A 14,248-nucleotide genomic window follows, 5' to 3' on the forward strand; every position below is an offset into this window, starting at 1 on the left:
GCCGCCTTTAGCTGAGTCTCGTTTCATTTTGGCCAAGTCCGTCCGTCTGTCTGCTTTCTGTTTCTGTTTTCGGGCAGGTCAGTTTCGGCCCGATTAGTGGAAGTTGGTAGCATACTGTTGTTAACTAACTGCTTCGGCTTCGATTCGCTGGATGGTTGAGTGCATTTTCGATTTGGTCTCTCTCCTGTAATCAGTGGGCTCTTGTTGTTGTCTAAGAAAATGTTGTAATATAATTTTAATTTGTACCCAGAAATGATTGCCAATTGCCGCTGCCTAATGCTGATTATACAATCTTATTTTTTTCGTTCGTTTTCATTTTCCCCAAACGAAAGTGTTTCGAGCGCTTAAAGCGCGCCTAATACTTAGCCCACACAGATTTGAAACACACAATCTGTGTAATTATTTTCCCGAGTCTTTTGGCCTGGCGTGCACCATTAGATTTTTGGATCCGATTGACCTGGGGCGGATCCGCGAGCAGGGGCATTTAGCGTGTCCATAACCGATGGGTAGGCCCCACATCGAGGGTACGATGTCTTTGAGCCAGCCCAGCTCGGAACGTAAACAATGGCTGATACCCCAAAGCCAAATATATGGCCTAAAAGCTACTTTGCCGTTTAAAACTATCATGATTTGTTCCACAATTCAAATAAGCATACAATTCAATGTTTTAATATTTAATAGGATGGTTATATTTCTTCACATAAGAATATTAGAATAAATCGCTAGTAATACATTAAATTCATAGATAATATACGTTAGTATTAACATTTTCTTGCCGTGTAATTGGGCTATGGACTTGAGCCCCGAGGAAATCCCAGCAACAAAGCCAAAACGAAGCGCGCATGCGTGAGGTCGTCGGCGCTCTTGAATGTCAAACGGTTCAGTGCTCTAATGAGAGCCTCCGAGCCGGATCCCCTGCCCCAAGAAACGAAATAAGTCGAGGAAAACCAGAGACCCCTGTCGAAGATTGGTCAATTGGATCTGGCCAAGAGGCGGTGAACGGCTGAACGGCCGGCCCGGCCAAATCTGCTCGCCATTTGGCCACTGACTTGTACTTGTCGCAATCGTGTGGCAAGAAGAATGACCAAAACGAGACACATTTTCAGCCTGTCCAATTTTTACAACTCATTGCGATAGAGGCGGCGTCGCAGATATTGCCACGGTAATTAATGCGATTTCTGCTCGAAGCTAATTAAGCTTACGGCTCTGTTGGGCAGACACCGTGATAAAAAGTTAACATTGATCGGGAGATTACTTGAGTTTTAACTAATTAGTTGGGATGGGGAGGTAGAAACTTGGAATGACCTGACCGACAGTAATACCACTTGGTATCATTTACATTATTTATATATTGTATCTTTGTATCTGTGCAGGTGCGCAGGTGCTGCTGGATCAAATAAGTTCTCACAGCTCCTGCTCTTTGCAACATGTTTGAAATCGAACTTGGCCGATGAAGTGACCCCAGAAATTTTATTGCTGTCTTGCATGCAAATTGAGCGATTGTTGCTTTTGCCTTTAAATTATGTTTCTGTGAAGCTTTTTTTTATTTATTCGTTGCTTTGTGGTTTCCCTTAACCAGCCTCGTCTGGCTGCCAAATTTGTGCGTTTAACGGTGTTCGTTTCTGTCGGAGTGGCCGACAATCGTTATTGCCATCTATAGCTCCATAGCCTCCAAATGCCACAAGAACCCAATGTATGGACGTGTCCAGTTTGTTAATTGCCACACAAAATCATTCACTCTTTGTCTTTTGTAGGCCACTATTTTGCGATTGCAAAACTTTAGCAGGCGGAGGAATCGGAAACGGAATATTAATAAATATATTTTTATTACAGGGACATTCGTCGAACTTTTTTTCTTATGGTAAACGAACGAAAATTTCCTTTCCATTTTCTCTGAAATTGATTAATAAGTAACATTTTAGCACACGCCTTTTATTTATTCGCTAAGGTTAAAGATAAGTGCTGCAAATGGAGCGTTTTTTATGAGCAGCTCTATAAAGAATGGTATCAAACACCGTTAGTATTCGCCTCAACACTTGCCCATAGATGTGAGATAACGATTTGTTTAAAATTCCTCTCCTAAGTGCTAATCAAAGCAAATTAAAATTTGCATAAGCCCAAAACGATTTCCTTGTATTCCATTCTACCGATCGCAGCTGTGACTTCATGAAAAAGGTGTTTGGACTGCAGCGATTTGGTAAAACTCAATATAATAATGACGATGATGATGACAGGGAAAAATTCACACACCATTGACAAGTTCGTTTGTCTTCTGTTTACTTAGGTATTTATTTTCGAGGCAAAGCAAATAAAATCACATTACTGGTGGTAGTGGTAGTAAAAAGCACAATGCATAAATACAAATAACTCTATACTTTTTTATGTCGCAGTGTAGGAAATGATCATAATGGGTTAATAAGAAATAATAAACACAAAGATTAAATATTATGGCTTGCCAAATTATGGGAGCCTTGAGTGAATTTGGACAGCACTACTGTGTGCTGTTTTTTGGACAATTGGCCGTCAGTGTGTTAATTACATTGCCAAATGCGAAACCTAGAAAACTACACCAATAATAAATAAGTTGGCCAAGATGAAAACTCTGTGTGTAGTGCAAAAAAAGTGGACTAACTTATGCAACTAGTCAAGTGCTTGGAATTGCATTTAGGGGATACAGAAAACAAAATATGCTTAGTAGTGAAAAACACATTGATTAAATCTTATACTTGGAGAGGGTAATTGCCTTTCAGTCATAGAAAACAAAATCTATAGTATTTGTTTATCAATGTCAATCAACAAATTTGTGAATGAATATATCTTTGTTATGCAAAAACGGATCAAATTTTGTTTGCAAGCGGAAGCAAATGGAAACGCGTTAAAATAAATTGATGAATTGGATTTTGATATGGTAATTATGTTCGGCAAGTTTGGCCGTTAAGAAGTAGTCGTTAATTCGGATAGAAGTTTACCTAATTATTACCAACTCGATTTCAGTAAAAACTAAGTAATTTAGATCATCAGTGCTATTATCTCCCCTATCATTTGCGATAAGGCGGCATTCAATTTCAATTAGTAAGCTTTCCATGTAATTACCGTCTAAATTATGCACACTCAGCTCTGTCCGAACACCATGTCGTATGTGTAATTGCAGCCGCTAATTAAAACAAGAGCTCAAGCTCAATGCTTAATGCAAACAATGCAAATTGCGCATACGCCGCGTGAGCCATTGAACTTGTCGTCAGTCAGTCCGTCGTATTCAAATCCCAGCACACGCCATCTGCCGGGGGTTTCGATAATTACGAGCAATACCGGGCTGCTGCCCAGGGAACCCAAGGAATCCCGCTTCCCAAGTGATGATGATGAGGCCTATCGTGCAATCATAATTAATTAAACATTGTTTTTAACAAGTTTCCGTGTCAAGATTGGTTGCTGGTAAAAATAATGGTTGCTACAGCAAGTTGATGGTTTCCTGTGAGAAAGCAAATTTACTTGCCTACCACCTAGGAAATAACATTTTCTAAAGAAACTCATTCTAATTAAAAGGGTTCTAGTTTGTGTACTTAGTTATTTTTTATTTAGTAGTTAATAACTTATACTTACCATATTGTTTTACGTAAATAAATATATTCTTAAGAATCAGCTTAGTATTTTAACTATTGTTTATTTTCGAGGTCATATTCAAAGCCAACCTCTTTTCATCTGATAATTGTGGATCATAATCAACTCAAAGGCATCCGCTTAATCTAGTTTAAGCTGGTGGTTTCATTTTCAGAGTTTGGTTTCTAATTTTCGCCTGAAGTTTCTGCGTTTCGTGGAGCATTAATTGATTTAATGATTTTGCGGGCCAAAAACAAATGCCCTGTCTAGCCTGAAGCTAGCGATAATAATTTTAGTTGCGTTAACGAAGCGTTAAAAATCACCAAGCCAGCAGCATAAGTGGCAACAAACTGTTGGCGGCTTTCGAGCAAATATTGTCCGAGTATTTAAGTATCTTTTGGATAGCAAGAGCTTCACGCGTGGCAAACTTTTTTCAAGTGCAGCATGCAATTTTGCAATATTAAGAAGAAGAGCTCGGAAAAAAGTGAAACTCGGAGTATCTTGCAGATAGTCGAGCATAACTGTAACCATAATTACCGACAGCAATGAAAAGCGAAACAAAATTAATGAAGTGTGTGATAAGCGCCGAGGGAAAAACTAAAAGAAAAGGAAAACCCCCCATTCCGGCCAAGACAATGCCTTTGATACTCGGGTACTTGGTTCCCCCGGCGATGTTCATATGCACATAAGTATCTCGAAGCCAGTGCCATGTATCTATGTATCTTGTGCCGACACGGAAGTGCGGGAAAAAATATTTCGTTACTTGGCCAAAACAATGCACAATGTACTCACGCGCAATTGTTTGTTTTTTTTTTTTCTCCCCGCAATACGTTTTTGTATCTTGAACTTGAGGCATCATCGAACAAGATGTACTATCTGTAGGTGTATCCGCACTGCTTTTATTATATGTGGGTTTTCTTTGCAGGCGTGTTTTTGGGTTGGGTTGACATGAAAAACTGTTTTTGGAACTGCTGATTTGGAGAACAACTCCTGCGGCTGTGAGTAATAGTTGTCATGCTATGCCAATGATGGAAAACTATAATAGGAAATCAATTGACAACTGGCAGTTGTCATATGTATTATAAACAATTATACAAATCACTTTTTAAAAAGAATGAAAACCACGAGGAACGATATATTAACTTTTGTAAAATAAACTAATTTAATAAAAAGCAGAAAACTAAAGCTGAACTTTATTCTAGGTTTATATGTACATACGAATACAAGTAAACAAGTAAGTTATTATGATATGACTTAAATCTGTGTCTTAAAATTTATTCAATAAAAAATCCCCTTGATAAGAGAAGACGCTTAAGGCAACATAAACATGAACAAAATCCACAAAAACAATAATCAAGAGAAGGCAGTAACTATTTTGGCCAAATTATGTCAGAGTTGCTTCCAAAGATGTCTAGCTCTTGTGATAGACTTTATTTTGCTGATTTTTTCTGAGCTTTACACACATAGGTGGATTTTCGTTAAGATGATTTGTGCCAGTGCCACTTGAACTGTGCGTCAGCAGTGATTGAAGCACATGGAGCCCGAGATGAAGACGATGTCGAAGATGGAGATGGAGGCGATAGAGGCGATGGAGGTGATGGAGGTGGTGCCTGGCCCTCGGCATGTCAGATGTCGATGGTGATGATGCTGCTGCTGATGTTCATGTAGTTCGTCTTTTATCTTGTGGTTTTTTGCTGCCCCGATGTCTGCCTGCAGTACTAGGCATTATTGCATCATCAAGCAGATTGAGCAATGAGTGGATTTAAATACAAATTTAATGGTTTCAGTTATGGCTCATTGTGTTGCGTCGGGGTTGTTAAACCGAACCAAAAACTGGCTTATCGATACGATTTATGGCTGAGAACAAATGTTGCCAACTGACTATAAACCAAAATAAATGTGAAACTAAAATTGAATAACTGTAAACACATTTAAAGGCATTTTTGGCACAAATATTTTAACCTAAACACCCAAATTTAAGTGAACGCTTTTAAAGAATGAATACTATCATTTAAGTACGAAACAAAACAACTTATTGATGAATCTCAAAAATACACAAAAATATTTGGAGAATACTGAAGTTTTCGAGTCTAGTTTATGTAATTATCATTCAAAAGCGTAAAGATTTTAGCAATTATATAAAAGTGATTGCTATGTTTAATCTTTTTAAAAGGAAACGAAGCTGTTCCCTAATTTGAGCTTTCATTTGATAAGTAGGACAAACGAAACACATTTAGGAAATTCTTTTAGGCTTTCATATTTCGGCTTAAATGATTAATTCACGTTTGAATAATTCACTTAAAGGCGGATGCAAAATGGTTGGGGAAGGGCTTTTTACAAGCTGACAATGGTCCCGAGTTCGGTAAAGGAAGCGAAAAAAGCGTTTTGCTGACACACCAAATGGGAAGCACACAATTACCGGCCATATTTCTTCCCTGTTTTTCTGCCATTGGGCCGCTTTCCTTTTGTGGACCGAACACGTGCAAAATGTCCAACACGGTGGCCAAATGGGGCTAGGGAAGCAAAAACGCCATAAATGCCCAGGTCCACTTACAATTATTGCCCCAATGGCGGGAGAAGTTGGTGAGTTGCAAAAAAGCCTCTACTACAGAGGCTGCCAGCTATGAAAAATCGAAAGTGGCAAGCCGAGTGACAAGCGTAGAGCAAAGAAGTAAAAAGAGTCATGTGCTATGGGCTATAGCCATTCGATTCGGTTTAGATTCGGATTTCGTATTGCTATAGCTAGTCGTATTGGTATTGGTACTGGGATTGGGATTGGGTTTGGGATTGGAATTGGGCTTGGGTGCAGCGCAATCTGCGACTCAGCATCTCCAATGCTCGCTGCAGCTGTTGCCAATTCACATTGGTTGTAGTAAACGAAAAAACCAAAGTGGGATAAAGACATTATAAAATGCATATGCATAAAATGCATAGTAGCACTATAAGTGTAGAGAATTCAAAGAAAACTCCTATGCATATTATATGACAATCATTAATTGTTCAGAAAAATATATTTGCACTTAATCGAGTTGATAATATTAGATGAAATTAAAAAGCTTTTCTGATGGCAATTCGTAAATTTCTTAAAATGGTTCCAAATTCATAGATGTCACAATTTGTGGAGTGTTCTTACCATTATAAAATAAGTTTGCAGTTTTTCCTTGCAATAACCAAGAGCACGATGCACAATGTCCCCGGTGCGAGTATATGAAATATACCGGCGAAGGAGTAGAGCACACACACGTATTGAAATTGGAGCAGAGATCAACGAGTCTGCCGCCAGTCAAAGGCAAACATCTGGTTGCGGCACCGCCCCCTCACCACCCCCGGAAAATACACCACCTCCCGCTGGGTGGCCAGGTGCAGCCGGTTTCCTGTGCGTTTCCACACTCTGCAACGTGTGCTGCAAGTCCCAATACGGCGTTCGCCATTAAGAGCGGCAAATTGCTCTGGAGCCTCTGAATGGGGCCAAATAGTGCATATATATTGGGGTTCTATGGCAAGGAATGTAGGCCTGATGAACTGCAGGGAGGCTAGATGAACTGAATGGATGCCTAGTGAGGGAACAATTTGCGAAACCCTCGTGACCAGAAATCCAAATAGCATCCGAATGCTGAATGACATAAACTTGCAGGGCATTTCATTTATAGATATATTTCTAGCTAACTCTTACAACCCCTAAAAATTGTTTTATCGCACAAAAATATTCTGAATTATTTATAAGACATTTGAAGAATTTTTAAATAGTTTGCAAAATTGTTCAAAGAGTATAACAACAAAACCAGTTGTCGTTTTCTAACAGCTGTGGTCGCTGAGATTGCGTAAATCCTTTAAAACCCCCAAACAATTATTTGTTAATTGACTTTTTTTGGCGACACATGTGACCACAAAATGTGGCCCACTTTAGCTGGCTTAATTGAATTGTTTTTGGTCTGGTCTATGGGCCATCAATTGATTGTTTGCACTCGACACTCACCGCAAAAGGAAATAATAACTGACCTGACTGAATAAACACCATAAATATCGGCACGACTTTGGGATACCACAACAAAAAACCAAACCGCCACCGCATTGAAAGTGAAAGCTTTTTTAAAGGTTTCAGTTTTTTTCAAACATTTCATTTTATAAATACCTTTTGGTAGCTAACGAAAAAATGCATAAATTACTTGGGACTTGGCCGCTGGTGATGGGAAAAGTCTCGAATGAGAGATGATGCTCATCACCTGTTTTCTTTTCATGAATTCAAAGGCAGCGAACATTGCTCCACCCAAAAGTCGGTTCAAGTTGAAGTTGAAGTTGAAGTTGAAGTTGAAGTGATGCAATTTCTCTCAGCAACGATTTCAATTTCTTTCCGCAGGAAAAAAGACTTGAACTTGGCAGCTGCTTTTTGTAAACCACTTACTCTTGCAGTGGTTATGGTCACTTTGCGGTTAGGTTAAATGATTTTGGAAAATGATTGTAATTTATAAGTGCTATGAATCAGCTAATTTTTCAAAAGTGATGACAGCTCAATTTACAACTTATACATTTTCACTACCTTTCTAGATACATTTCTTAAGAGCAAATCCCATTCGTTGAGTAATGAAACCCAGTTTTTCTGAACTACGAGTACGAGTATCTTTGGCATTTCCCTGGCGCAGCCGCATTTCAACGACTCACAAATTTGCATATCAATGTGACTTTGAGTAGCTCTGCGACTGTGACATAATCACGAGCTGTCATTTTAATTTACTGCTAATTAATTTACAGGCCGCCCGAAATTACATCTAACCAAAGACATAAAGACTGAATGGGATCTCTGATTAATTTTGATGGAAATAGGCAAACGAACTTGTGGCCATCGCAACCAGAGGATCAAACCAGTTCGAACATGCTGCCAGGCAAGAGCCAAAGACTTGTAACTTGGCTCAAACCGCTGGCCAAAACAGTTGAGCGCCGGTCGAAGAAGCGAACACAACGCGGTTGCGCATGCGCGTGGATCATGTGCGGATCGGACGTGTCTGAAATTCACAATACAAATATTGGCTAAAAGGGGGTTCTATGCCCATAAAAGTGTTCTACCGCAAGTGACGAGTGACAAGTGACCGACGGCCAAAACAAATTCACATTCAAATTGGTATCCCCTACCAAAACCAAAACAAGGTGAATGAAACTGCCGAGCAAACTGTGTCAAAAGCAAAGAAAGTTGCGGTTTTGTGAGTGGGCAGGTCCCAAGACCTTTTCAGACGTATCTTCGGCTTTGTCTGCTGTTTGTTTTCAATCTTTTGCGGGTTTGTCGAGACTGAGATTGATTATCTGCGTGGGTCTGCGCCTCATGAATGCGAATGCATCGCAAGTGTAATACTGATCACCATCTAGGGCACTACGCCCAGGTATGCCAAAGAACTGTTCTTCTCAGGTGATTCATCAGCGAAGCTTCTGCTCGTCTTGGAAATTTTTCAAAGGTGCGGCAGAAGCGCCTTTTGAATTCATTTCAGCCTGCTCTTGATTGGGTTGATGTAAATCCGCCTTTGGATGATATCACTCGAATAAATATTTATATTCGAATACTTAGCAAGGTCGATTGGCATTTGGCAAACTTGTTTCCAGTTATTTTGCATTATAATTCGATGTCGAAATATTTACCTTATTTTTTGCATAATTTGTGCTGAATGAGACATGGTCAGGTTGTTAATTATTACCTTAATTGAAATATTCGGAGAAAACCAATCATTCAAATATTTTAATGGAGGTGTGCCAAAATTGAGTACGCAATTTAATAAAGTGGTTAAAATGAATGTGTGTTTTACTTTGAGCATTAGAATATTTTCCAAGTATTTCAAGGAAGAGATTTTTAGTTTGGTTCTTTATTCTTGAATATTTATGGTTTAAGAATCAGTTATTGTTAATTTAATTGAAAAATAATAGATTCTGCTTAAATGTTAAGTTTGTTCAATGTATACCTAACCGAAATCTGTACTTACTTGCGGTTGCTGTCATCCGTCTTAATAAGTATTCCGGATATCGACAAATATTGATAGCTGTCTTTAACTTCGAGCTCAACTCAGGTGGCAAACCACTATCAATCACCAATCGCTAACAAGCCTGACTGATTACACAAAGTAACTCGACGCGAACTTGACACATTTGATATGCAAATGGCCAGAAGCCAAAGTCAAAGCGGCAATTTCCGCAGAGATGAGTCCGAATCTGAAACTGAATTTGAACCTGAGGTTGACCATCGCAATCAGCCAACCGCAGTGGAGCCGTGGAAGTGCCGGGCGAGGATGCCAATTAATTAACAGGGCTTTTGGGCCGTAAGTGGTTCCATATCCACGAATGTGTTCGCATATGCATCTCTAATTGCGGCTAAACACTGCGCATGCAATTAACTTTTCACGGTTAAGGGCCACGTGGCGCATACGTAATGCGAGTTTCACCAGCCAAGAACATTTATTGTTCTTATCAATTCATTCATCAGCTATCAGCTATCTAGAATAACAACTGAATATCAAATGCAAAATGCAAAATTCGTAAGCCTTTCATATTTGCTTTGTACTTCATACAAATGTTGGTATTGACTGCATTTTTGAGTTCCTTTAAATAATAAATAGCTCAAAAAACAAGCCCTTCACCATTTTCCCTCGCGTGCAAATCACTGTAACTGCATTCAGATGGGCTTGTGTGTTTATTTTGTGTTTGGATATATGCCATAAAAAGTTTATAGACCCTGAAAGACCCGCAGATACACGATTTCATTTGCGTGTCACAGCCAAGTCACGTTGTTTTTTTTTTCCTCGGTACAGTTTGTGAATTTTATAAATTATACTCCCATCTGAAACCTTTTTCTTGTTAAGCCCATGCAAATGTAAATCGATAACCGAACAGATTAAAACAAACCAGCTAAAACAAAACCAACACAACATTTTTATGTAAATGCACAAATCACAAATGCCTCGCAAAGATTGCGCAAAACCTTTTTTCAAATGGGCGTTTAAATGAAATATCTGAGGGGAAAAACCTAACAAAATTACCAAAACCAATGAAAAGCACAAGCCTTAAAAAGTTTGGTAAAAAATTAGCATTTTTTTTTTATTTATTGCTGATGTATTAATAGTATTTTCTGTGACTATTCATGTTTTTCATTCAGATCGCAGTAGAGATTTAATCGAATGAAAGAAATGTAAATCGTTTTTCGCTTATTAAATGCTGATATTGTCTTTTATGTTAAATAAACTCTGAAATGAATATGGAGTAAAAAACTCAATGATTTCCATATATTTATTTATACAATGGAAAAACTCGGTGTACTTTAATTTCATTTCGATAGCACTGCAACTGACAAACCGATCAAAAATCTAGTTAACCTTCTCGGCAAAATGGAAATTTGTGTATCTTTTACAGTTGCTGGCGGGCTCCATTTCAGATTTTAATTAAATAGTTGTTTTTATGATATTTGATAAGTAAAGCAATTTGTTTTTGATGCCCGAAACGGGTGGATGGGTTTTGTTAATTTTCCTTTGACGTAAACCAGTTGGTTGGCTAATGGAATAACGCGGCTTATTGGCAATTGGAATGCCAATTGATTGGCCATGCTAAGTTATGCAGATCCATAAACCGGCTAATGGTTGCGATGTGGAGTCGTGAAGTGTAACACCTGCAAAAGATATAGCCGATATGTGCGATTTAAGCCGGCATTAATGCCGCGGAAAATTCGCGGCCACCGCCACCGCTATCGAAGAACGGGTTCGATTGGTTGACGGAAGAGTTTTAGTATTAGCCACAAAGTGCGTTGCGTAACCAACCAGTTGATGCACTTGCTCGTGGCTTTCCCACACACTCACTCACACTCACCATCTCCGCATTTCCCAGCTAATATTTATGTGTTTTTCTCTGCGAATTTCTTGCAGCATGCGTGAACGCAGCCAAACGACCCCAAGAAGGCGACGAGCCGGTCCAAAACAGGCCTTGCCCGGTAGCTCCTCCGAGGGAGTGGGCGCCCTGGAATCTCCCTACTACACCATTGACAACACGGAGGACATATACGGCACCACCTTGCTGCCCTCGCAGCGCTGCTACGTGGATCCGTGGGATCTGGAGAACTATGATTATGTCCGCAAGAAGATCGAAGATGTCACCGGTGGTGGTGCTGGTGGTGGTGAAGCCATTGAACCCGCCTACGGTGGTGGGGGCAACTCGCTGACGCCCAGTCCCACTTACGGATACGGATACGGTGGAGGTGTGGGTGTGGGTGTGGGCGTGGGCATGTCGGCCACAATGCCACGCCCCCACACCCAGAGTCGCCGGGTGTCGCGTGCCCAGTGCCAACTGGAGTGCTGCGTGCCCCAGAGGACTCGTCGCAGGAGCCGCAGCGCCCGCAAGGAGCCACTCTACACGGCCAGGAGCGACATCTACGGAGTGCCCAGTCGCTACGAGGACTACATGGCCACCATGACCAGGCAGCTGCAGCTGGACAACGGCGAGGATGAGGAGCCCGAGGATCTTTACGGCGAGGAACAGCGGCAACTTTACAATGGCTTTGGAGGTGCGTGCAAAACTCAATTTCAAATTCATACTCCCTTTAGCCCTCTAGCTTTTAATTAGAAATTACTTCATGTATTTTCGGCTCAAATTTATCGTTTAGATATCATCTCCAATTTCATTTGATTTTTTCAATTTACGCAGTGCGTCTTTTATTGCCATTAAAATTTAATTACACATCTCTGGCTAAATAATTGCATGCTGAGTTTGACTATTTCAATTAATTTATAAGGAAATTGGTTAGAGGTTTATATTCATTACTAAACCTTTTGAAATATATTTATGAGCTGACATGTAAAATATCAAAAGTGTATGAACTTGGATACAGTTCCGATAGCCATCTCTAATGCAGTGTAATCCCAAACCTTTCAGGCTTCTCCAGCACCAGTTCCACGGAGCACCCCTCCTCGATTGGCGACGAGCGGCCCATTCCCCAGCGACGGGCGGCCACCCTCCAGCGCCGCTCCGTACCCAATGAGATTCAGAGGAGCAGCAACATGGCCGGGGGCTACGGAACTGCCCCCCATCCGCGGCGCAAGCGAAGCGGCAAGACGGCGCCCCTGGCCGCTCCGCCGCAGATCGAGTTCCCCGCCCCGCCGCCACTTTCGCCCGCCTACGACTACTGCAATCCCTATGCTACACTGCCGTACTGCAGCATACCGGATTGCAGCGAGTGCCAGCAGCAGATCTACGCCGCACCCTCCACGCTCTACGGAGCAGCTGCTGGGGATGGCAGCCGGATCAGGGGCTCATCGCCCCACCACTCCAGCGGAGGCGACTCTTCGCTCTACTCGGGAATTTACGCCCGTAAATTCGGACTGAGCAAGAAGGGTCTGCTGCAGATCGACTACTCCTGCAGTTGGAACGATCTGGACAGGGTGATGCAGCGCCACTTCTGAGATCCACATGGTGGGTTTGGGTGCTTGGGTTAGGCTTACTACCACATCACGTTTGCACCAATCGATTGGAATCGCGAACAGAAACATTATTGTACTTAAGTCATTTTCCATTACAGATACACACACACTGAAGACCAAATAGCTGAACATGTTTGTCGTAGATTTATAGTGTTTTTTATATACATGCTTACTGAATAAACATTTTGAAGTCAAGCATTGGGGATTTGTCGTTCTTATGGAAATTTCAAGGTACAAAACGTTTGAGTTTCAAATAAGATAAGATAGATATAGACTTAATTATAGTAAAGTCTAAGTGCTATTGGGTCCTGCCAAGTTTAATCCACTAATTAGGGAAAGCATTGCAAGGGGAAACTTGACTCGGTGACAAAGAAAAGTTGCCTATTTTCCACTCTAATTAGTTGTGACGTCATGGAACGAGTGTTTCATGTTTGACAAAATGTTTGGGGCAAATGAGAACACGGAAATGGTTTTAGCGCCGGACTTTGATGAATGTTTTGGGGATTGTCAAGCCCAAGTTTGTCGAACAAATGCCAAATGTGCAGGTGTGCGAACGAAAAATAAGTGGTAGCAAGCTACTTTTAAACTTTTAAAGCACACCTTTCGGTGCTGCTGCTGAATGGAGGAAAAATCCATTAAACTTTCCTACAGCAAAGTGGGAAATGCAACTTCAGCTCGATTATCTCAGCCGGAGGTGCACAAATACATGGGGCGACCTGTTCAAAAGGGAAAATCAATAAGGTAAATAAAACGGAAAAGATTTTCCTCTATCTCCTTTGCTCTTGCCCCTATTTCTCACCGCCCCTCCCTTTTGCCTCTGAATGCGATTTCAATTTCTCAATCCAATTTACCTTTGCAACAGTGTATACACATCAGTGCACAGTCAAAAAATGTGGGCATGCTTTAAATATAAAAGAAAATGGCAAGGCTGCAATAGAAACAAATTTCAAAAATAAATAACAATTTTGCTGATGATGTTAATATTTATAAATATAAATTACTCAAATGATTTTGGGTAATTACTGCAGTATTAATTTAAAAGTTAAGCAAATTGAAAAGTAGCTCATTTGTTTTCCGTGTATCAATTCCAATACCAACACAAACACAAATACGAACCAAAGTACAAACACAAAGCACAAGTAAATCATAAAAAGCAGCAACAACAAGCCTCTGCAAAGCGAAAATCTGAATGCACAAAAAGAAATGGGAGGAAA

The 14,248-nt window shown here is 40.5% G+C and overlaps 1 protein-coding gene across 3 annotated transcripts; it reads left to right on the plus strand.

Moving 5' to 3' along the window:
• The first annotated feature begins 8,525 nt into the window (after positions 1 to 8,525).
• Positions 8,526 to 13,229, plus strand: LOC6530161. 3 transcript variants are annotated; one of them, XM_002091067.3, is made up of 4 exons: positions 8,526 to 8,739; positions 11,487 to 12,121; positions 12,490 to 13,026; positions 13,133 to 13,229. In XM_002091067.3, the coding sequence occupies exons 2-3, from the start codon at positions 11,488 to 11,490 to the stop codon at positions 13,014 to 13,016; spliced, it is 1,161 nt and encodes a 386-aa protein (XP_002091103.1). In that variant the 5' UTR covers positions 8,526 to 8,739; position 11,487; the 3' UTR covers positions 13,017 to 13,026; positions 13,133 to 13,229. The 3 variants fall into 3 exon arrangements, with proteins under 3 accessions (XP_002091103.1, XP_015052607.1, XP_039228569.1); XM_015197121.2 differs by having other exon boundaries at positions 12,490 to 13,229; XM_039372635.1 differs by lacking the exon at positions 8,526 to 8,739 and adding an exon at positions 8,778 to 8,969 and having other exon boundaries at positions 12,490 to 13,229.
• Positions 13,230 to 14,248: the final 1,019 nt, after the last annotated feature.

This window comes from Drosophila yakuba, chromosome 2R (assembly GCF_016746365.2).
Source record: "Drosophila yakuba strain Tai18E2 chromosome 2R, Prin_Dyak_Tai18E2_2.1, whole genome shotgun sequence".
Taxonomy (NCBI): Eukaryota; Metazoa; Arthropoda; class Insecta; order Diptera; family Drosophilidae; genus Drosophila; species Drosophila yakuba.